This window comes from Anoplophora glabripennis, unplaced genomic scaffold (assembly GCF_000390285.2).
Source record: "Anoplophora glabripennis isolate ALB-LARVAE unplaced genomic scaffold, Agla_2.0 scaffold326, whole genome shotgun sequence".
Lineage (NCBI taxonomy): Eukaryota > Metazoa > Arthropoda > Insecta > Coleoptera > Cerambycidae > Anoplophora > Anoplophora glabripennis.
In genome coordinates, this window is record NW_019416758.1 from 7,112 (window position 1) to 32,079 (window position 24,968).

At 31.3% G+C, this 24,968-nt stretch overlaps 1 protein-coding gene across 3 annotated transcripts; it reads left to right on the forward strand.

Moving 5' to 3' along the window:
* The first annotated feature begins 256 nt into the window (after nt 1–256).
* On the forward strand, nt 257–23,412 carry LOC108907539 (death-associated inhibitor of apoptosis 2). 3 transcript variants are annotated; one of them, XM_018711268.2, is made up of 5 exons: nt 257–342; nt 444–540; nt 4,075–4,108; nt 4,202–4,245; nt 21,896–23,412. In XM_018711268.2, the coding sequence occupies exons 2-5, from the start codon at nt 506–508 to the stop codon at nt 22,998–23,000; spliced, it is 1,218 nt and encodes a 405-aa protein (XP_018566784.1). In that variant the 5' UTR covers nt 257–342; nt 444–505; the 3' UTR covers nt 23,001–23,412. The 3 variants fall into 3 exon arrangements, with proteins under 3 accessions (XP_018566784.1, XP_018566786.1, XP_018566787.1); XM_018711270.2 differs by lacking the exons at nt 257–342; nt 444–540; nt 4,075–4,108; nt 4,202–4,245 and adding an exon at nt 20,112–20,294; XM_018711271.2 differs by lacking the exons at nt 257–342; nt 444–540; nt 4,075–4,108; nt 4,202–4,245 and adding an exon at nt 21,126–21,279.
* Nucleotides 23,413–24,968: the final 1,556 nt, after the last annotated feature.

Below are 24,968 nucleotides of genomic sequence, written 5' to 3' on the forward strand. Positions count from 1 at the left end.
GCCAATTCTTATCGGATTTTGCTATTTCATTTTTGGCACATTATTGTATTACACTCCGTACAACTTTAAGTATCATATCAATGACATAATGAAATAATTAATGGCGAGCTTAATAACTTAATGCGTTCATGTTGATTTGAATGCAATGTACAACAAATAATAATTTTTATCTTTTATCGTCTATTATCTTATCTTTTTTTAAGTTTTAGCTTAAATACGAATACCTACTTAAAATATCCTTTTTATTTACTTAACAAGTAAAAGTATATTCATCTACAAAAGAAGGCTGTTTCAACAAACGACCACAAGTGGTTAAAAACAATGTAATCTACACCGTATTGGGTAGGAATCTTATACTTTTATCATGGTATCATTTTCAGATATCGGTTTCGTGCCCTAAGATATTTTATTCTAAGTAAACTAATATGTTTTTTTTTTTTCAGGTAACAAAAATCGTTTAAGAAACCTCCAGACAATCTAAGTGAACGCGAAAGAAGAAAATATTATGGGACTTTCCGTACTTCGAAGAAACTTGCCTGAGTAAGAATCCTACTTATGATTAATATTATTTTTGGTTATCGAGATATTTTTGTAGGGGTACATAAAATCTTATATTTCCTCAGAGATTGGTATTGCAAAAATTAGTATATTTAAAATAAAATATGTTATATCTATACCTACTTTTGAATAACAATTCTCCAGAATTAAAATACAGGGTGTAACATAGGGAATAAGGTTGGGAATAAATTAAACAGTGGGTTTTTTATTTTAAAAAATAAATATTTGTCATATAAAATTATGCTCTACGGGTTTTCTTTTCCAAGCTACAGGGTGTTAAAAAATTTCAAAAAATTTAGTTTTTTAATATCATTTTCAATGCAAAAATCTTTTTTCAATGCCTATTTGACCATGTTCGGTGGCTGAGTCAAAGCGTACTTCATAATGCTTTTATTATTTTTATATTCCTCTGTTAGCAGTGGGATAAAATGGTATTTACAAAAGTTTTATTTACGGAAACATTACATGAGCTAGAAATAAAACGCAAGAGGGTAATTTTGTTTAAAATAAAAAGTAGATCATAAACAAATATTAAAAAAATGTTTTTACCAGTGGCGTACCACAATTTTCTTCGAAAAACCTTATGGTACAATCCGTACGCGCGCCACTGAGTAACTTACAAAGTCAATTTTTTCCTGTAACTAGGGGATTATCAAATTAAGCTAAGGCTAAAATTTCGTTCCATTATCTTATAATGTTCGAAATTTATTGGAGAAAAACTAAATTTTTTGAAACTTTAGCGCCCTGTAGCTTGGAAAAGAAAACCCGTAGAGCATAACTTCATATGAGAAAAAAATATTTTTTAAACCAAATAATCCACCGTTTAATTTATTCCCAACCTTTACGTTACACCCAGTATTTTAAGTTGATTTAATATTGATAAAACTTAGGTTAATGATTTTATCAGCTAAATTAAAAAATTCGTTAAATTGTTATAGAGATGTTAACCAGTGACAGAGGTATTTGGCGACACGGGCTATTGAAAACCTCAGAATCTCTACGCCTTCGAGTTTTTTGAAATATTCGTAATTATATTTGATAAAAAGATATCTTCTCATCTTACAGTTAAATAAATCGAAAATAGTTTCCAAATTGTTCGTTTTACAAAAAAGAAATATAGGAATTTTGTGTACAAACGAAATTTAAAATATAATAAACTAAATTTAAAATATAAAATAAAAACTTCCAAGAAAATCATTACAGTAGAAATATTTAATTATTTGAAGAACAGCCAAGGAGTACAGCTACCCAAAAGTTTTAAAATGAATACGCCAATGATTCTGTTTTGTAAGTAAGAACTTAAGAAACACCCTGTATAATAAGTTTCTCAATACATAGGTGTATGCATATCCCAATTTTTACTGTTTACAAATTATTAGGTACTTAAAAATTTTATTACCTATTGTTGTTACTGTAAAAAAAAATTATTTTCAATATTATCGGCTTTTCTCTTGAAGCTTCTACGCGCTGCATTTTTAATCACTGATTATTATTTGGGTTAAACGAATGTATACCTACCTAATGAAAAATCATCAAAACAAAGCTCTACGATATGGAACATTTTTATAATACTTTTAGGAAGTGCATAAACAGTTAATATATATTACAAGGACGGCATATTAGACGCCTACGGCCCTGTCACAACTTCATAATCATTATCAGTAGATACAGGATAATAAAACGAAATTGCATCATTATTCTTACTCTATAGTATACCTACAGAAAAATAAATTGTATATCGTTACAAAATTCTGAACTGACAAATTCGCAATTTGTAAATTATGACAAAAGTATCCATTTCAATTTTGCGTAGATTATAGTTAGTAAGTATTTGGAGAAATGGTGTAATTTTTGTATAAAAAAATAACATTCAAGAAACATTGCTAATGATGAAGGGAACGGTTGTTGTTGAAACGTTTGTCAATTCTCAAAAGTAGATCAACGTGTAGAAACGTGTCTGTTTATCATTCGTAACAAATTATTCAGGCGCCTGCAATCGCAGATAAGTCACAATTTAAACTACCTACAGTACTCATTATTATTGTACTGAGAATCTTACAGTGCAGTCATCAATAAGTTAATCTCCCTGATGAAACATTTCTGCTTGCTCAAAGCCGTCAGTTTTATCGTTATCATTTTTGCAGACTGCATCGGAGTTTCCCAATATTATAATTTCCTCTTTCCGATTTTATTTCCTAAGTACGTTCGACAGTAAACACTAATTAGACTTTATCTGTCGTGATTTCCCACTTTTTTTTAAATATATACAACAAAAATTATCACCCCGATAACTTAAATTAAATTTAAATAATGCTTTATATACAGGGTGTGCCACTTAAGACTGTTACACTTTTTTAATTCTTTTAATTTTTGTCTAATATTTTTTTATGATTACAGTCTTAAATGGAATATCATGTATATAGAATTTTTTTAACTTTAACTTTTAACCAAATGGGTTACATTTGGATTGAATTAAATTTATTTTATTACAATTTAATTGAAACCTTTTGAAAACCATAAAACTTCTTTCCTCAGTTTAAAAATAAAAAAAGTTACCAGGGAGGTCATTTTCGGTGACAGCGATATATTCCACAAAATTATTTGAAATTAATAAAATATTGTAGGTATTCTGTTTCTGTTGCATAACGACTTGTTGCGCAATAGTAGTGGACAAAGTTCATGGTTCATGTTAAAAATAAATTCGCAATTTCATGCAAAAAAAAGCAGACACAAATTCTGGAAAAATGTTGAGATAATATCAACTTTTTTACATATTTCGTTGATTTTTGTTTTAGTACTGTTCATGTTACAACTTGCAGTTAACAACAATAAATAGAATTTAAAGATTAGTTAAAATAAAAAGTAAAAATGTAACGGAAACAAAAAATAAAATTTCTAGAATTTTTCTGTAATACGTTCTTATATGAACAACAAAATTTTGTATGAACCCAATTTGTACGATTCGCAAAAATATATTCTATTTCTCGTACTAACATAAATTATCCTAGGAACTCGTTATTTTCACGTCCTAATAAATGTCAATAAAATCTGTGTCTGCCTCATTATATCTGTCTGCATGACTACATAGATTTAATTGACAAATAAATTTATTTGGAAAACTGGCTCTTATAATAGAAAATTACAACTCGTTTTTACAATAATTCTCTGATTTACCTAGGCCATAGAGTGTAACTATCGCCTCCTATGAGCTACGCCAAAAATTAGTCGGAAATTACTATTTGTTAAGCAAAAAAAAAAGGTAAAACACAATTTTTAAGTTGATATTTCAAAAAAGTTTTTCAATTATTGAGAAATTTCAAAATAATTTTATACACCCCTATTTTATATCTTCTAACTCGTCAATATTGTTTAAGGCTTGTCTGGTTTACTCTTTAACTTTAATCTTTAATATTTCCAGATTCGAGTTTTGTCATTATTAATTATATACAATTTTTTAAAACGATAGATAGATTAGTTTAATGATACCAATTTTTCAGCAATTTTTATTTGTTCTAGGCCGCTTTCAGACTACACAAGCGACATAAAATTGGTAAGTAGGTATCATTTACCATTTCACACACAAAACCTAAAAATTTATTTATATGTAGGAGGTATTTATTTTCTTTCTTTCCGTTTGTTCCAGGATACAAACCCCAAAAATATCCCGCTTTGTAACCATGATTATAGGTATGTATGTATTCTTGTAGTTTACTTGTTAGTGATATTATTGACCCTGTTGATCCTCATTTATAAATAGCGCATATCCTTATGCCTGTTGATTTTCAATGTTGTTCCGAAATACCACAATTTGATTCACTAAAGGCAGATAAAGGACGACATTGAAAACAATTGTCGAGACCGATTAGTCATTCCAGAAAAATTTAAAAGGCGTTTTCATTAACGACAGCCACATGTTTGATAACAGTGGTCCAGTTTGTCGATGCATGATTTCAATATTGTGTTCTTTTTATCAGTGATTCAACTGTTTCGCTAATGCAAATGTGGTCATCGAAAATTGCGGTCTCTGTATTATTCACAGTTAATCGTGGATGCTCCCATTTCAGATATAACAAACGCATTGTAGAGATAAAATGAGTATTATATTCAAAGTATACAACCAATTATTAAAATCTTATAGACGTCAGCAGGTACTTTAAATTTCTCGCGATAAAAGTGGACTTCGGAAAACCAAAATTGGAAAGAAAGCCGAAACAATGATATTGTTTGTTAATCATGTTATTTAAATTAAATTAATATCAGGTTTTCATCTTTCTTGACGTCAGTATTTTCGTCAATTCATAATTCTTTCTAATTAGGCATATATTATTATATTAACAAGTCTCTACTCTAAAACCAGATTGCAGCTGAATATCCAGTGACGTGCTGTTATCATAACGACCCCTTTTCAAAATAAATGTTGTTAGCCACTAGCACTATACATATAGTCCAGACGGTATCTGTTTCATAAAGCCATATTTAGGTGAATCGTATATCCCCGGAGATTTTTGGCTTTTTGGCTTTTTGGCTTTCAAATATCACTAGAAAGTAACATTTTTCTATGCGCATAACAAAAACGTGGGCTTAACTTTTGGCGGCACAATATGTTAAAAAAATTGGAAAAATGTCATATTTCTCTTCCTATTTAATTATGTATCCTTTTAAGAGTTGATTTTAGGCGAAAATGGAAGAGGAATAAAATGTTTGTAATTAATTTTTTTTACAAAACATGACTAGTTATAAATCGTGTGAATCATGATTATTATGGTAAAAATCGAAAAAATCACAAAAATGGGGTTAAAAAACAATACTTTTTAGGGAATTTTTTTGGTGTATTTAAATTGGGTATAGGACCTTTATACTTGGCTCAAGAAAACTTCAAGTTATGTAGAATCATCACACCAAAATTCATCAAAATCGGTTCTATAGATTTTGCATAATAATTTTGCAATCCAAATAAAAAAGAAAAATTTGCAAATTTTCAAAATTTTGCACAGCAAAAACCAAGGCCCTTAGATACTTGATAATTTAATCACATATAGAAGGGCTCTCAAGCGTTCAAACTTTTTTTGAAAAATTCGAATCCGTCAATTAGGAGAGCTCTGGTGCTTGTTTAAACATTGGTCGAATTTTTGTAGTTATAAACAATTAGAACTTTGTGAATATTCAATCAAATCAAATTTTTTAAAGCAGGTTTTAAAAATTCTTGAATAGACGCTTCTTAAAAAAAAAACAGATCGATTGATCAATTAGTTACGTAGTTATGGACGATTCAATTTCGAGCAGGCCGAAGCGGCTCCTTGCTTCCCCCACCACCACTCGTACGATTTTATTGAATTTCTCGCTTGCATAAATAACTAAACACGTTTTAAAGTAGGTTGCCAATGAAGAAAAGTATTGTAATCTTAGGCCTGGTAAGTACTCGGAATACCAAAGGTATTTTTCGAAAAATTAGCCCGGATGTCCAAGTACATTTAGTGTAAATGACGGCTATAACTACGTAACTAATTGATCAATCGATCTGTTTTTTTTAAAGAAGCGTCTTTTCAAGAACTTTTCAAATCTGCTTTAAAAAATTTGATTTGATTGAAAATTCACAAAGTTCTAATTGTTTATAAGTACAAAAATTCGACCAATGTTTAAACAAGCGCCAGAGCTCTCCTAATTGACGGATGCGAATTTTTTAAAAAAAGTTTGAAAGCCTGAGAGCCCTTCTATATGTGATTAAATTTTTAATATCTAAGGGCCTTGATTTTTGATGTGCAAAATTTTGAAAATTTGCCAATTTTTTTTAATCTGGATTGCAAAATTATTATGCAAAATCTATCGAACCGATTTTGATGAAATTTGGTTTGATGTTTTTACATAACATGAAGCCAAGTGTAAAGGTCCTACACCCAATATAAATACACCAAAAAAAATCCCTAAAAAGTATTGTTTTTTAACCCCATTTTTGTGATTTTTTCGATTTTTACCATATTAATCATGATTCATTCGATTTGTAACCAGTCATGTATTGTAAAAAAATTAATTACAAACATTTTTTTCCTCTTATATTTTCGCCTAAAGTCAACTCTTAAAAAGATACATAATTAAATAGGAAGAAAAATATGACATTTTTCCAATTTTTTTTAACATATTGTGCCGCCAAAAGTTAAGCCCACGTTTTTTTTATGCGCATAGAAAAATTTTAATTTCTAGTGATATTTGAAAGCCAAAGAGCCAAAAATCTCCGTGGATATACAATTCACCCAAACCAAAACAGATACCGCCTGGTCTAATAGTTTTCTTGAGTTATACAATCAGAATATTAAAAAAAAATACTGTTAACTTTTTCTAGAAAAACTATAATTTTGCGTAATGGAATTTAATTATTACAAACTTGGATAATCATTAAATTACACACACCAAACTTTGCATTGTCAGAATATACTTCAACATAAGAGAAAAAGTTCATGTAAATATGTTTCTCAAAATCTCCGTTTTCAAAAAACAGGGAGTTCAAATTTATGAAAAAAATACATTTCTTGGGGTAATGACTTGCATGGAAAAAAATTTGACCTGCTATACAAATTTGTCAACCAGTAGCAGAGGTATCTAACATCTCCGCTACTCTAAGAACTCCAAAATTTCAACGCCACTGAATATTTTAATTAAGTGCATTTAATTCCGGTTGGTATTTCTAAGAAAACAATTAATCTTCTGTTTTAATCGAAAAACAAGCTATTTTCGAGTAATTATTTTTTAATTTTAAATATGCCCTGAATTGAAAATAACTATTCGTTTAAGAAAAAAAATATATATTAATTATTAGCTGTTAAATGTTGAATACATAATGTAATTAAGAAAAGTCCAATAAAGCTCTAGCGAAAGAATTTTAAATATTCTGGGAGATAACCACCCCCTAAAAAAATTAAAATTTCTATGCCAATGGTTTTTTAGCTTCTGATGGTTACAATATGCTTAAAATTACATTTCCAATAACAAACGCTATTTAAAAAAATATACATTTTAGACTATAACCATTTACGTAAAAAATAAAATAATGGTTAAATGATACCTAAACGTTTATATTTCTTCGTATCTGTATCAGAAAGTTATTGTTTAGTCTAGAGACTATACCTGGGGCTAGTATTTCATTAATATCGTCTCAATGTATATTTAAGCACCGTTACGTAGTCTACAATGGTTCCATTTTCTGTTCCTAAGAATAAATACATACAAATACTATTACCACCGACTTCAACGTGTTCACATTTCCTTAATGCCTATAAGCCATTCTTTACAACGCAGGTGGCCAGTACTCCAGACAGTTGGTTTTTCGTTGATGTATTCGACACTAGGCTTCTAAGATGCAGGTTTTTTAATTCGATGTAGTACATTTGTGTAAAATTTTAAAATTTGACCGGGCGGAATTTCCCATATAACTACCTATAGGTTATCCCTACTAGATTGCTAAATTTGAAGTTAATTTCAAGAAAATACTTGTCAACCTCAAATGAAATACCTTGCAAATATAAACATTTAATTTTGAAATATATAGCTAGTCTTTCACCTGCTCTATTTTTCCCGTAAAAAATTATTTTTGATTCGCATAAGCTTCATTTGACAGGATTTTTTTAAATTTATTTGAAATAACCTTAACACATTAAAAAAACCGAGAGTTACTAATAAAATATGTATATATTTAGACACTAAAAAACTTGTTCATACGACAACCAAAAAGACAATTATGGCTAAACGTTCAGTGTGAAGGAAATTCGATAGGATTTGGTCCAAATCATTTGGAGTTGTCGTCGTCGCCAATAACCCAGTCATTAAAGACATGAAAGAGCCTGTTTAGGGAAAAAAATACTATTAGAAGTTTCTCTGCGGAATATAATGTTCGGAAACCTGTTATAAATAAAATATCAAAAAATCAACTCGAGGCTAGTTGGGAAACTTTGTTTTAACAGTGGTCAAAGTTATGGAAAAGTGGTTTTTTGACTCACGTAAAAAAGCTATTATTCACAGCGAAAAAAAGTTTATACAAAAAAGGTAAGTATTAAATAAGCCTATAAAATGAAAAAAGTCCGATTAAATTCCGATAATTTGTTTATGCACAAGAGCTCAAAAATGGTCGAAAATTGCCGTTTTTTTCAATTGCTAATAATTAATGCAATTTTCATCGCAGACACTTGTAATTCAGGATTTTTGAGGCTTTTTACACCCTTAATAAGTGGTAAAAATTTCAGCTCGAAAGCTTCATTGGTTTGGCGTTGGCGGAATTTGTTATCTAAGAAGATGCTATTTTCAATTCATTTTTCCCAAGCTCACAGGCGTTGTAGGGTTTTGATCATTAGTTGTTTTTGTACCTAAATAGTTGTATTGACATAGGCATTTACTGAGAATTTAGTTTTTCAAATTTAATTTGTTTAAAATTGACTGAAAAAATGTTAATATTTATTAAATTGTTAAGATAGGTAATTATTATAAAATAAAATAGTAACCTCTTTACTTTAGTTTTCTTCGAATTTAAAAAAAAAATCGTTGTTGTAAGTTGATTAGAAGCTGAGATAATTTTTTTTATTTATTTAATCGCAGTGACCTTAATTATTAATATTAAGAGCCGAAATTTGGAGAGAGTATACATTAAGAGCTATATTTTCATGTCCTACATTAACATTAAGGTGAATTCAACTATTTAATTTCGAAAAAGAAGATAGCGGCGATGCGTTCTATTACTTGGTCTAGCGAACGAGTGGGGAAGGCGAGGCTTAGCATGCGCGCTTAACGATGTAATAAATATTAACATTTTTTCAGTCATTTTTAAACAAATTAAATTTGAAAAATTAAATTATCAGTAAATGCATATGTCAATACAACTATTTAGGTACAAAAACAACTAATGATCGAAACCCTACAACGCCTGTGAGCTTGGGAAAAATGAATTGAAAATAGCATCTTCTTAGATAACAAATTCCGCCAACGCCAAACCAATGAAGCTTTCGAGCTGAAATTTTTACCACTTATTAAGGGTGTAAAAAGCCTCAAAAATCCTGAATTACAAGTGTCTGCGATGAAAATTGCATTAATTATTAGCAATTGAAAAAAGCGGACAATTTCGACCATTTTTGAGCTCTTGCGCATAAACAAATTATCCGAATTTAATCGGACTTGTCTCATTTTAAAGGTTTATTTAATACCTACCTTTTTTGTATAAACCTCTTTTCGCTATGAATAATAGTTTTTTTACGCGAGTTAAAAAAACACTTTTTCATAACTTTGACCATTGTTTAAATAAAGTTTCCCAACTAGTCTCGAGTTGATTTTTTGATATTTTGTTTATAACACGTTTCTGAACAATATTCCGCAGAGAAACTTCTAATAGTATTTTTTTCCCGAAAAAAAGCTATAATGATTGGCCTACAATACCTAATTAAGCAAATGCAAATACGTACTTCAGCAATACTTTAAATGTAGGAAATAGGATTTAAATCCAAAGACTTTACAATACCCTTACTTCCTTTTGTGGGGATTTTGACGGTAAGAAGGGAAATAAAATCCTTTCTTTCCCATCAAACCCTCATTTCGACCCTCTCGAGAACTAATGGGGTAGTGAATTGTACGTTACGATATTCCTATTTATGTTAGAGAATTACCGTCATAAAAATTATTGTATTCAATGAGTACAAACATTTAAAATAATATGTCTGGATCTGGTCTAATCACCAAGCACAACATTAGGCGCCATGCCGAGTTAAATCTAAGTATAAAATGACAAGCCTCTTTACCAACTAGTCAATATCCATTGTAAATATCAAATAATTCTTGGTATACCTTCATCAGCTTTACAATATAATAACTGTCGTGGTTTATTTAATTCAAACGACCCATAATTGCTCATAATAGCCTGCATCCACTACCTATTAAGGTCCCCATGCATTTCGAAGACGGCCTACGCAGAGGCTTGGTAAAAACTCTCGTCGGAAGTAGGTGGACTAAATTGTACATTGTTTTCTCTATGATAAATGCGCCCACGGCTGTTGATTTCAATTAATTTGCCGGAAAATTAACTTTGGCGGATTATCGACGTATGTGCGTTTACGTACACGTGAATAAGGTGGTGTGCAGATGGCTTTTCGGCGTAGGTGAGCATCGACGCCTACACCGTCGGCATCATCCCATAATTCACCCGCAAGAGCAGTATTTTTTATGTAACGTTCAACATAGTGACGAGAGTAAATTATATTTTCTGAAGGCACAGTTTTTCTATGTACATACTGTATATAAAATTAAGAATTGTACAAGGTGGTCTTAAATTGTTTTCGAAGTATATCCAAAAATAAGGATACCTTTTTGTATAAACTTTTTTCCCCGCATAATTTCTTTTGTATTTCTCTTTGAATTTCTAAGATCCATAATTACTATTTTTATATTTGAAATGTGTGTTAAGTAAGCAGGTAACTAAAAAGATAAAAGTTTTTTCTGCTTGATCGAATGGCGAAAACCACATTTAGTTTCCTATCATGGTTAATTTCGGATATATTTAATATTTTCAAAAATACTGCAAACGCCATTTTTTTAATGTCAAAGAAGACGGTAGCAGTCCGTATTCCACTCAATATTTGTCTATGAAAGTATGTAGGCGTTAAACTTGATGATTGCAATAATTCAGTATTCCATTAAAAAAAATTAAGTTAGGTACCGCCCAGAAGAAATATGAAAATGTTTGTCGTTGTATAAATTCCATACATGTCTATGTAAATATTGCGCCTTCCCGGGTCAAAGTAAATGGTTACAAATGGATTCTTTTGGAGAAAAGACAAAAATAGAACCCCAATAAAAGCCTATTGTGCTACAAAAGTCGAGAAAAGTCAGGTTAAAACAATGCAGTATCTACGTTTTACCTTTTCGTGCTCGTAAACTTTCATGATCTCATTGTGCGACACATTTTTCAAAGGAAAATTTTATTAACAAACTAATTCAAAACAATTTCTCGTTAAACAATGGGAAATAACCATTTTTACGAAACGAGCATAATACTATATTTGCTTTTCCATTTCATATTTACTATTTCAATAACGAAGCAAATAACACGGTTTCAATTGTTTACGTTCGTAGGCCATCTACTTTGTTGCGAAACTCTACGAGGAGTGTGTATTTAAAAACAAATCATTACAATAATCCATAGTTGTCAACAATATTGGGCCTTATTTATAAATTAATTTTGATACGTACCTCAGATATGCAAAATAATTGGCTAAATAGAGACACTATAGGTCTTTTTACCTAACAGTTTTTGCTGCTAAAAAAAATTGAAATGTTGAATGTTGTGGTTTGACATTTAGGTAGATATTGATTTATAGAATATCGTAAGTAAAATATAAGTTGGAAAGTTTTTATTGTCCATGGCTGTTCCACACTTATCCTGAGCTACACAGTTAGTAATACTTCTGGTTCTAGTTTTCTTCAGTTGGCATAGTTGACCACTTCTTAAAGAGATACTATTGATCCAGTAAGAGAATCTTTCTTTTTCTACCAAGTATTTTTAGGAACAATATCACCTACACACATTTTTTTACTCCGTTTTATTGCAAATAGGAATTTTCACAATGACGAGACGTAAAAGTGCAAAAACTGAGATATATCACCATGATTTTCATTTTCCTTAAATAAATTTCGACAGGTAAAAATTTCTCCGAAAACTAAAGGTGATTCATGATGAATTTCCAAATTGTTGAAACATTTATTAGAATTTGCGATATGAATTTCCTTTCATTAATAATCTATAATGGCCTGATGAACTTATATCTGACATTCCTTAATCTTAATCTTAATAACTAATTATATTGGATAGATAAAAGTCGAAAATAAATCCGTTCCTAAAGTGGGTACATAATATCGCCGATAGTAACAAGAATTCTTTGAATTAATATTGCCATTACTATTAACTAGTTTTATCTTCGGTTATTCCAAATTCTAAAAAGTGAGTAATCGTATCTGATACAAAATATGGTCATGATTACTTCAAGTTACTATTTGATTCAATCAGCTAAATGTAATATTAAATAATCAGATAAATAACACACGCCAACAAAATGAGACTAGCCTTCCAAACTTTAAACCGGAGATTATACTTTCCCGAAGATTTTAGAAACATCCTAACCTACAAGTACGAAAACAAGCTATATTTGAGGTTACGTTGCACTATGAGTTCATATTTCGCTACAAAGCTTGCTGTAGTATCTGATCCTCTTCCTCGTAATTCATTCATAAATTAATTTGAAGATTTGAAATCAAACTACAAACACCTAAATATCCACTGGCTCTTCGAGTTTTCGTGGTCGCTGATTACAAATCTGAAGTCAGAATTGCAAAATTCGGAACGGCATTTTCTTTTATTCCTTCTGCCATTACATTTATAGCGTCAAAGACCTTCCGGAGAAGTGGTTTCTGGTTGAAAATTATGCCGGTCTGTGTAATTTTTAATAAATTAATAGGTTTAGTCAAATCTCCAACTAGGTAACTATGAATTTTGTTCAAGAAATTAACGAATACCTGCCATTGAATAAAAACAATGAATATCTCATGGTTATTGACATAACAAATTTGTTATTGTCGAAATTATCGAAGAAACGGTATTTTGGTCATGTCAACAGAAAATAATAAACAAATTCCATTATCTGAAATAATAACATCAATTTTGACAAACACAAGTATAGAAATAATTATAATTTCTATAGATAATGCTCAAAATAACAGATAATTAAACCATACAATAAATAAGAAAAAATAATATTAAGTACTAACTAATAGCAAAGGGTTGTTTTTTTGAAAGGATATTAAATAAATACATTTAGTAATTTTCATGGAAACATGAAGCTCAGTAATGGTATTTCGAAAAGATCTTGGTTGTGTAACGGAGGACACAGTTCATTCACTTTCGCTTTCTAATTCTGCATTTATGTTTACATTCTAGTCAGCAAATTATCGTTATGGTGATTTTCACCTCATGGATACTTGCCAGTTTGCACTCACATTGATATGAATCATATTTTTAGCGTTATATAAAATTTCCACGTTGTATTTAAGGAAAAACCGGCATCTTCATAGTGTTCCTGTTTAATCGATTAGCAATAACAAAAGCTAAAATTATCCATATTTGTTCATTTGAACTATAAAATTTTTTAAATACAGTATATATAATATATATTTAAGGGTTTTTTAGAGATAAAGAGAATTTCCTCTGAGAAATAAATTTTTATTGAGATCATAAAATTATATTTCCTAATACAACTTTATTTCCCCTATAATTTTAGTACATGTAATAAAATATGGATTTTCTTTGTTACTGACAAATCTACAACAGGACTTAACATATATTTTCTGATTTTTATCTTTTAATTACATTTAAATTGAACTTCATGGTTGTCGCATTAATTAAAACAATCAATGTTGTATATTACTCAGATATTCAACAACATTTTCGATTATTAAAATCTCTGAACCGTATTTAAACTTTAGACTAGAAATATTTGTAATGATAATTGTATACAGTGACTCGAAGTAGAACTTATTTTAATTCCAGAAGTAACAGTAAAGTATTAATTTTATAAGGGAGAAAAATGTAAATTTCGAATTTGAAGCTTTGGATTATACATAGAAGTAAATTAGTTTTCATTTTTTTGCAGAAAAAGTAACAAACAGTAATGATGCAAAGCAATATAAACCAGTCAGGATTATTAGTTAACATAAGTGAAGTTGTATATATAAATGTTTGATGTTCATGCTGTTATGACTAAAACAGCTTAATTTTATGATATTAGCAATAAACAGTAGCGTTTACGTTATGCTGATGGTTACAAAGAATATCATAGAAAAAAAATGCTCTATCAAAGAAATAGAATAGCAAGAAAAAATTTAAATAATTACCTAGCACACGACAGAACTTAAAGAAAAAGTAAATAATCTAACAATATGTAATTCCATCTCAACTAATTAAATTACTATTATTTTTAATATAGTTACCTCTCAAAAATAAATTTGTGTACCGCACTGAGAGAATTCCGAGAAAGTTAAATCAAGTATTTATTTATAGCTGTTTGTAGGTTACTTTTAAAATCATGCGTATATCCACATAAGGGGATCTGATGTTGTTGTTTATTTTTATTCAAATAAATATTTACAGACCAAGTCTGAATAAATGGCCATTAGGACGAAAAAGATTGATACGTCAGCCAGCAAAAGTTTTGACGATTTTCGTATAAACGAACTTTTCTACGTAATTATTCATTTATTGGTTACAATGTTTCGAATTGATCAAGTGAAGTTTATGCCATATACGGGATGTAACAGTTGCATTGCAGGCGAAAAGAAACAATATTACGCGGTATTTATTAAATTGACTTCAAAACAATCACTAGTTCGTCTTTGGTGTTGATGTTGAAATAGAATTCTAACAATTATTCCATATCTTCGCAACACTGTATTAAGATTCGAATCTTCTAGGCTTTGCACATATATTTAATTACTGTTTTTTTAATCATGTGTAATTTTGTTTACAAATTCACACAGTTCTTTGTTTCCTGAACATGAAAACACGCGATGTAAAATGCAACGGCCCAGAAAAAGAACAATGGCATTTTTGACAAGTCACTTCACACAGTTATGACGTACCTGTGTTCTCGTACGTTCTAACTCATAAATTTTCTGTAAAAAATGGCATCAAATTAGGTACCTAGAAACTTTACACGCAAAATAAGCAAAAGAAATGATATAACTCTTTCACAAAAAAGTTCCTACTCTGAATTATTGTAAATTATGTTTACAATTTTTGTATGTTTATGTTTGCTTGTATGTGGCAACCAATTAATTAATTTTTTTTTCGAAAACTGGTTATCACTGTAAAACATAATAAAGCGCAGTCATAATTATGCTATTAACGAAGTCCGAGAAAATTTTATAGCTACTTTCTTGTGAATGTAGAGAAATAAATGTTTCCTGAAGAATACCTACTTAAAGTTTCTGAAAATCTGAAAAATATTCAATTTTCTACCACCGCTTACTTTAAAAATTCCGCAAAAATTTTTCGTATCTTCGAGATAAATATAAACCGCAATCAGGGACCATAGGTAGGCGTGTACCTACCTTTATGAGGGTACCTCTATAAACTGTTAAAGGGAACACGAATGTATACAGACAGACCAGTGTTTCAAGTGCTCGAATAAATAGTGAATGAAACCTAGCCTTTGTTGATAAGAACTAGCGGAAACGACTTTATTTTTACAGTCGAATTAACCCAGCGCATCCGGTACTTTACAGTGGCTAAACATAATAAATGCTTTCTCCGTCTACTTTAGAATGTCAAAGGGTTGGACGGAGGATCGGTCGAACTAAAGTCACATAAAAAGATTCATTCCCAACACAGAACTGATATCTTCAAATATCCAGCAAGGACTGTTTTGTTTAGTTATACTCGTAGTTTTATAACATATCCGAGCGCCTTATCATTTGAACGTAATTATCAAAATATCAAGAGATTTCGGAACGATCGTTTTGTTTACGTTATGCAAATATTTATTTGCAAATTACGAAATTACACACCAAATGACGAGGTTGCCTTAATTTTGGGGCCCCCTCAGGGTCGAATACTTAGGCACTCTTGCAATAAAAAACGAAGGCCGTCATTATTATGCGTTACGTCATTTCGTGAAATTTAATAGGTAAGTTACTGGCGTTACTGCGTACTGGTTTGACATTGTTCAAACTCCAATGGACAAACTTGGTCTCGTTAAATGGCTATAGATTCTAAGATAGTAAATATTTATGTTTTCGTGGTACGTTTCCGAGGACCGGGTGATTTTTCCACCCTGACTTATGTAGGTACTTATTTATTACTTTGTTAAATATTGCGCAAGAGGTAAGGAATTATAAAGCCTTATCAATTTTTAATAGCAGTAGGTACTGATAGTGGTGTCAAACAAGTTCTTGTTCTTAGTTTAATAAAGTAATACGAAGTGATTACGATAGTGGATTAAATTGGAATACATAGTTTGATTACATTTTTAATTTACCATATATGCTGAAGATGGGTAAAGTTTTTTATAGGTAAGCCTGATAGCGTTGAAATTTGATTTTTTATTAACGAGGTCCGACTTCCGAGGAATATCACACAGGGCTAAGAATATTTCCAATAATATGTACTAGAAATTAGGAAATATTCGTATTTACGGTGAATAGAATCATCCACCATATCTAAAAACTATTTACCTGCTTTCTTAAATAAAATCAGTGACGAACAACGTAGATCACCTAACTGGATCAAGTGATTGAAGATACTCAAATTGTTGTATGTACATATAGGTAGATGCCTACTCATTTAGTGATTTGTGGAAATATAATGATTCCTACAAATCTGATTAAAATATCGACTTAAAATTATTAATGGTGTTTATAGATATATATAAACACAAATATAATAACATAAATCTCTCATTCCTTTAACACTTTAAGAAAAAAAAATCAATATAAGTAGGTACCTTACGTTATGTGACAAAATAAATATGTATACAGGGTGGTCCGAATTTTATGCAGGAAACTTCGAGGGTAGATAGATCTCTTTAAAATAGTAGGTGTTTGCCTTATAAACATAGGTCCGGAATGGCCTCGTTTTAGAGATACAGGGTGTTGAAGTTGTTAAAAATTTATATTTTTTGTTTATATCTCAGGAATGTATTAACCGATCTAAATAAAATTTGGTACAAATACTGGACAGGGGTTACCCCCTTTTTATAAAAAAAACCTACGCCGCTGTATTTTTTACAAGTTATTGTCACGGATTTATATTCTAATGCACTACATAAGTAAAAAATGTGACCTGAATTTTTTCCCTAAGGTTCACCATTTTCAAGTTATTCATACAAATACAATCCCCTTGTGACAGACACTTCAATCATAATATTACAAAAATATTTATGTTTATGCATAAAAGTAAATGCAATTTGTAAGCACATCAACAAAATTCTTTCCACATCACTTGTGAGGTATTGTTCCTGGTGTGTTTTAGTTTTCCCTGGAGGTATTATCTTTACAAATAAGAACAATTTAAATCAAAGTAATAATAAAAATACATGTATTTTACCAAGCAACAACAACTAAACAAGAAACAAAATTAACGTTAAGTATTTACAGCAATTGTTTAAAATTCGAACCACCCACATCGATACATTTCTGACATTTTCTTTAATGGAACTAATTGAAGCTAATATCATGTGGTGGTTTTCTTTTAATTCATTACACCCGTCTTCTATTCGCTGCATTAGTTGTGATCTAGTATCTATTGGAGTAGAGTAAACTTTTCAAGTAGGTCACCCCAAACATAGAAGTCCATGGAGTTTAGATCTGGCGATCTTTCTGGCCAAGACACTGGACCTTCGGCACCATTATGGTTGACATTGGCATTTGGTCTTCTACCTATCCATCATCTCATATAATTTTCATTAAGCCATTCTTGTATTATTCTCCTAAAATGCGCAGGAGCACCATCCATTTGTATCCAGCTATTTTGTCGTAGATTTAATGGTTTTCTAGACGGTTTAGAAATGACTCCGAATTTCATGAGGATTTTCTTGTGACCAAATATCCAGATTGTGAAAATTCACTACCCCTTGCCTCGTGAACGTAGCCTCATCGGTCCAAAGTATTTCTGGTAAGAATTCAAACAACTACTGATACAAATTCAGGCGTCTCTTTGCATCTCCCGGAAGTAAATTTTGCATAGGTTGTAAATGGTACGGATTTCTGCCATCCTTACGTAGAACTTTTCAAATTTTCAATTTACTAAGTTGCCGAGACGTTCTTCGTGTACTTAGCCGAGGATCGTCGTCAAATGCTTTTAAAATTTCATTTCTGTGCCTTTCATTCCTTTGTCTTGATTTTCCAAATATTGTTTTAATCCAAAAAGATGAAAGCGATGAGAGGAAACAAAGGTGTCGAGCGGCTTACAAATTGCACTTACTTTTATGCATAAACATATATATTTTTGTAATATTATGGTTAGAAGTGTCTGCCACAAGGAGATTGTATTGGTATGAATAACTTGAGAACGGTGAACTTTAGGGAAAAAATTCAAGTTACCTTTTTTACGTATTTTGTGCATTAGAATATAAATTTGGTACAACAGCTTGTAAAAAATACAGTGGCGTAAGTTTTTTTTTGTAAAAAAGGGGTGACCCTGTCCAGTTGTACACCACTGGTTGGACCTTTAGAGCTCATATTTTAGGAAATACAAGGCCTATTATCATACATTATCTGTACTAAATTATATTGAAATCGGTTGATGGATTCCGGAGATATAAACAAAAAATAAATTTTTTTTAACAACTTCAACACCCTGTATCACTAAAACGAGGCCGTTCCGGACCTATGTTTATAAGGCAAACACATACTATTTTAAAGAGATCTATCTACCCTCGAAGTTTCCTGCATAAAATTCGGACCACCCTGTATATATTTTATTCGCATGCCTAAAGTAAATTTCAATATTATCGCTATATCGATTATTATACAGGATTCTTTCTAAGACCATTTCATAATTTCAGGGGATTATTCTTCGATCACTTTAGAATCTTTAGATCAAAATGATACGTTTGTTTTTGAGATGCGGGGTGTTATTTTATATATGTATTGAAAATGATGGACTAAAAATTATTAACAAGTGACGGAATTATTAGAAGGTACTGTCACTACGTATTGTGGAAATTGGATAAGTTTATTTATATTTTTTTAAGAGCATCTTTCATCTGAACAAAAAAAACAAGCCCTTTTTTAATTTATTATTATTTCTTTTTTAATTTAAAATAAGCTTGTTACAGAGCTGAGCTGATAAATTTAAAATATCTCTCAAAGTATTATTTTCACAAAAAATTTATATAATTTGCTTTTCTTCAAAATTTTGAACATTATTTAACCATCAGTAGGTAGTTAAAAATCATTGGTGTAAAAGTTATATAATAAAAATTAGGAATGTGGCATACGTCTTTTGTTAGAAACATCGTTAAGTATCTAAATTCCAAAACACTAAGTGGTGTCGAAACACTGAAGTTTTTAATGTAATTGCTTCTTAGGGATACTCATACTCTGACAATTTTGAAATTATTGAGACATTTCAAAATAAAATTCAAACATTGAACGCCCTGTATCTTTAAAACCAACAACGTTTGCATAAGGTATATCTGGCTCAATCAACTTATTTTGGCCAACAGAAATATTTAGATAAATGTTATAATTTTAATTGTACTAATTACTTTCAAAATTAAATGTCTTACACCCCGTATATATGCCATTTCGGACAAAAAAGACATCATTCAATTTTCGATGCACTTCTGCTTATCGTTGTTGTTTACCGGAATATTCTTTTAATTCTCTGGAACAATTCCACTGAAGGGCCACGTTGCGTTACGCATAAAAAACATCCACCAAGTACATGTAACTGATAATAAACATTTGAAACGCGAATAAAGCCGTGGGTTCCACCCACTATTATATACATTGGATTTGCCCAGGTTCTCGTCAGTTCTCATTCCCATTACATCTTGCGCGTTGCAGTTAACAGTAAATGTGCACTTGAGTTTAGTGTTGCATGTTAGTTTCTCACGGTCCGCGATCTGTTCTCTAGTGTTCCATTGGTATAATTTCTAGTTGCGAACCACGTTTTCCATCGAAACCGTGAAAATCAAGCATAATGTTGAATTTAAAACGTAAGTTTTTATTTATGTTTATACGTTCGTTCTTTTATTTTCTGTTCAAAGACTACGTTTGATTATAATACCCATTTTTAATTAGCTGGGGTCGATCTAGTAGCACGTGAGTGTCTACAAACTTGCGTAATGATTTTCATTCATTCATAAGAAATTTAAAAGGGACTGGTCGGCTGGAAATAACTATTTCATATAATAATAAAATGTTTGCAAATATTTATGAAAACATATAAATCCAAATATGTATATTATATTAAAATATAGACCAGTCGATTGCCTAAGCTTTAAGTTATGAATTTTAAATACAAAAAATTTTACTGGAAAACAAACTTGTATAGCTAAATGTCAAATTTGATTTACGGTTGTCAAATGGAGGACCCGCTTAAATCTCTACTCAGGTAGATATTAAATAAGCATTTTTACATACCTATGCATGTAGAACATGCTTTGCTCTCTTGAAATTAATAACAAATTTTCCAAAAAAAATGAAGCGTAGGTAGTTGACACAACTTTTCTTAGAAAAGATAACAGTGCAAATTGGGAATTTCTTGTAAAATCTTGAAAATTATGGGGGTATTTTTTTCTTCTATATTAATGACGAAAGAAAAATCATTTTTGCAAATTATACCTACATCCTCATTATCACAAATTACTAAAAACACTGTTTGGTGCATAGTACCTGCTAACCTATCGATTTTAAATTAGATAATTGTGGTTTGAAAAAGTTAAAATTTGACTGGCCTATCGCAGTTAACAAAATTCTTCCGAGCGGAGGGAGTTGAGTTTGCGCCCTGTGGTAGAATAAACGCAAACGCAACCATCTCAACTCAACTCACCACAGTTGGCGCTGTCGTTATTGTGTTGTCGTGTCGAAATTTCCTGTGAGCTTGTCTCAGTATTCGTGTGTTATCTGTTTCTGATATTTATAGCGAAATTAAAAATGTTAGCACCGCCACGAAGACTTTAAATTGATCCTCTTTGCAAGGTTAGTTAAAATTGATAAGACCCGTACCATAGCGTTGTTATAACTCGGCAAAAATCGAGCACAAAGCAGCCATATGTCTGCCGCAGCCTTGTGTTCTACTTACGCTTTTAACGATTTCTATTTTCGTAACCGTAGTTTCACTGTAATCTAAAAGAAAATAGTTTTCGCGTGGCTAACTAGCCGTTTTTATCGATTAGTACCTTGATAATGCCGCTTACCGGTGTTTTTCTAAGAATCCGTCTGAGATGAAGGCAGGCATAGGTCTATCTCTGTCGTTCTTTTTTTGTGTTTCCGGCGCTCGGTCATTGATGTGATCTCTCTGGAATGTGGTAGGGCTGGATACTTTAATACTTACCAAGGGGCCGGGGAGCGGTACGAAAGAATGCTGGGAATCGTGAATGGCTCTGAATTCCAGCGACGTTGCCGTACGTCCTTCGTACCTCCTGAGTGCTCTTGTACTCGATTTATTGTAACCAAGCGGCTCGGTAAAGTGTTACGCGACGCAGCTCAAAGTCCGGGTACTGTTATTTGCACTAGATTATACAACACAGTTCTCAAAATCAAATCAAAAATGATTGTTGGATCGCTTGAATTAATCAAACACTTTTTGTTACAGAGTTATTGGTCGTGAAAGGGTAGATATGGCTAATGTGGTAGTTCCTCGCCGACAAAATAATCTGATATCGAACATAGGATATATATTTGACGAACCTGATAACGGTTCCAAAACAAAATCAAATATTCAAGAGACCAATAATATTGTAAATGTTTCACAATCAAGCTTAGAGACCGCAGTAACGTCTGACCCAGAATTCGAATCGAGACTCCGAACATTCGAAGAGTGGCCCAATCCCCACGTGTCTAAGGAAAGTCTAGCAAAAGCGGGATTTGTCTATACCGGAGAAGATGATATTGTCCAGTGCCCGGTATGCAAAATAGAGGGACACCGCTGGGTTTCTGGTGATATTCCAATGGAGGATCACAGGGTTTGGAGTCCAAATTGCCCCTTTGTAAGACGTAATATAGAACACGATCATTCCGAGGGCGGTGCCAGAAGATCATTAGATACTTGTGGTATACGCGGCATAGAAATCTTCCCCAATTCAATTCCCGAGGACAATAAATTAGATTACAAGCGATTAGGCATCCATAAAATTAAGTCGCCAGTTAACGAAGACAAAATTACCGTAGAGAGCCGGTTAACCACTTTTGAGAATTGGCCCAAATCGTTAAAGCAAAAGCCCGCCGAGCTAGCAGAGGCAGGTTTCTACTATACCGGCGTGGGGGATCAGACGTTGTGCTTCTACTGTGGCGGGGGTCTCAAAGATTGGGAAGAGGATGACGATCCCTGGGAACAGCACGCGCTGTGGTTCAGCAAATGTATATTCGTGATCCTGAAAAAGGGGGTGGACTACATCGAGAAAGTTAAACGCGAGAAAGACTGTCAGCTCTCCCTGCCCTCCTCCAGCCAGGAGGCTAAAGCCAAAGAGGAGCCGGCTTCGGGTGCTCCGGAATTAAGTGGGCAGTGCGAAAAGTTCGCGGGTAAAGAATCCGAGGCAGCGGAAAAAACTCTGTGTAAGATCTGCTTTAAGAATGAATTAGGTGTGGTATTCTTGCCTTGTGGACATATTGTAGCTTGTGTGGATTGTGCTGCCGCTTTAAAAACATGTGCCGTCTGCAGGAGACCCTTAGAGGCTACGGTCAGGGCGTTCCTCTCATAAACAGACACTCTATCTCTAACTTGATCACTCTATTTCAAAAAACTTCTAGTTCTAGTCAAGTTTATTTGATTTTCAAATTTATGTTAATAAAAAATTACATAGAAGGACTTTTTTTGTCTAATATTAGGAGATATATTTTTATACGATCTCAGTACAAATTCTATTATAATAACTTTCTTAATTTTAAGTCACACAGAACACTACGCTTCATTTTAAATTTAGATGTAAGGTTTGAAACGCTTAATACACCCCTACATAGATCATTAATGACTGCGAATCATATCTCTTGTAAACTAATATCTACTAGTGATCAACTATTGTTTTTTCGAGACATTTTTATTATACTGACGCATCAATTTTCATGTATGATTGTCTGTATGTTTCATAAAGAATATAATATAATTTATAATAATGGAGAGTATTTTTTACCCGTCGAAAAATAGTTAACACTGCCACTGAAATCTCGAGCAGCTTGAATTGGAAATTTCACTTCGGTTTTGAAGTATTCAAAGCACACTACAAATATTAACACATTTAGATTGTCATTTACTACTTCATAATCAATAAACAAAATTATTTTTGGCACACCTCGTGCATTCAGAGAATGTGTTGCGTTTACAAGAATAAACGTCACACCTCTAACATAAACGATCCCCTCCAATAAAGAAAGTGAATAAGTTATCTAACCATAAATTTTTTGAAATTTTAAATAGAAACGGTACAACAATTAATTTCTTTTTATTCGGATGTCTCATTTTTATATAATTTACTCAAGTGTGTATTTAAGCAGAACTGTGTGATTTGAAAATAAAATCACCCATCATCAGTGATAAACAAAATTCTTTATATATTTTCTGGATTTTTATTCGTTCTGGAACTAGGCAACCACCATTACAAGTACGCTGTATTGTATTATGTAGGCATTTCACCTTCAAGAAGTACACGGCACTACGTAACAGCCGTTTCACATGAAGCGTATGGTCAAAGCGGAACCATAGAGAAAGGAATCGTATGTAGTTATTTTTTCGTTATATCTGGACGGATAACCAAGTACCAACTGTTTATATGAGCATTTCACATGCAGCGCGGATGGAAATGTTCATATAAAGATTATAAAGAAATGGTAACTTGGTTATCCGCCCTGATAATACGCTTCACGTACGCCCGTAAAAATAGATTTTTCATTAATTGAGAATAAATACAGCACAAATAATCAGCTGCTCGAAGTACATATTAATTTAACAAAATAATCAACTTAAATACTTAAAAACATGTGCATATAGACATTAATTCCTTTAATTATTAATATTTGCACTCTTGGCAGCTGATAATGTATGAGATTTTATAATTTTTTAATATTTTGTTAAAATGCATATTTAAAATTCATTAGCCATTTTCAGTTTAACATTGTTACTTTTGTTTCTCTGTTTATTGTTATCTTTTTTTTTTGTTATTTTTCTAAATATATATTTTTTTACAAAATTTTTTGAGACTGATATGGTTTTAACTTTGAAATTTATAAATAAATTTGTGAAATAAAGCAAATTTAATTTTGCATTTTATTATTATACAAATCCTTCAAATTGTAATTTTTTCTGGTATAGCTACCTAATAAGTGACATTTTAATATTGGTGATATATATTGTTAATAAATTGCAGGCATAAATTAGAATAATGTTTGTTAATATATTTTAATCTATTAAAAATTTAAAGAATGCTTGCTTTAAATCAGTTGTCTGTAGTATCATTCAGTAAAATTGAAAAATAAAAGTTAACTGGAATAATCCACATTCAGGTGTGCGAATAAAAGAATACTAATTTTATTGTTAAAGTCATGCTTTGTTCCATATTTTCAAAATAGGTATAGCAAAATTAAGTATATGGTATTTCGTTATATCTGTCACTAACCGTGATTATTTAATTTGATAGCTATCTCTTTTGAGAAAATAAAAGGAAAAATATCGCTTT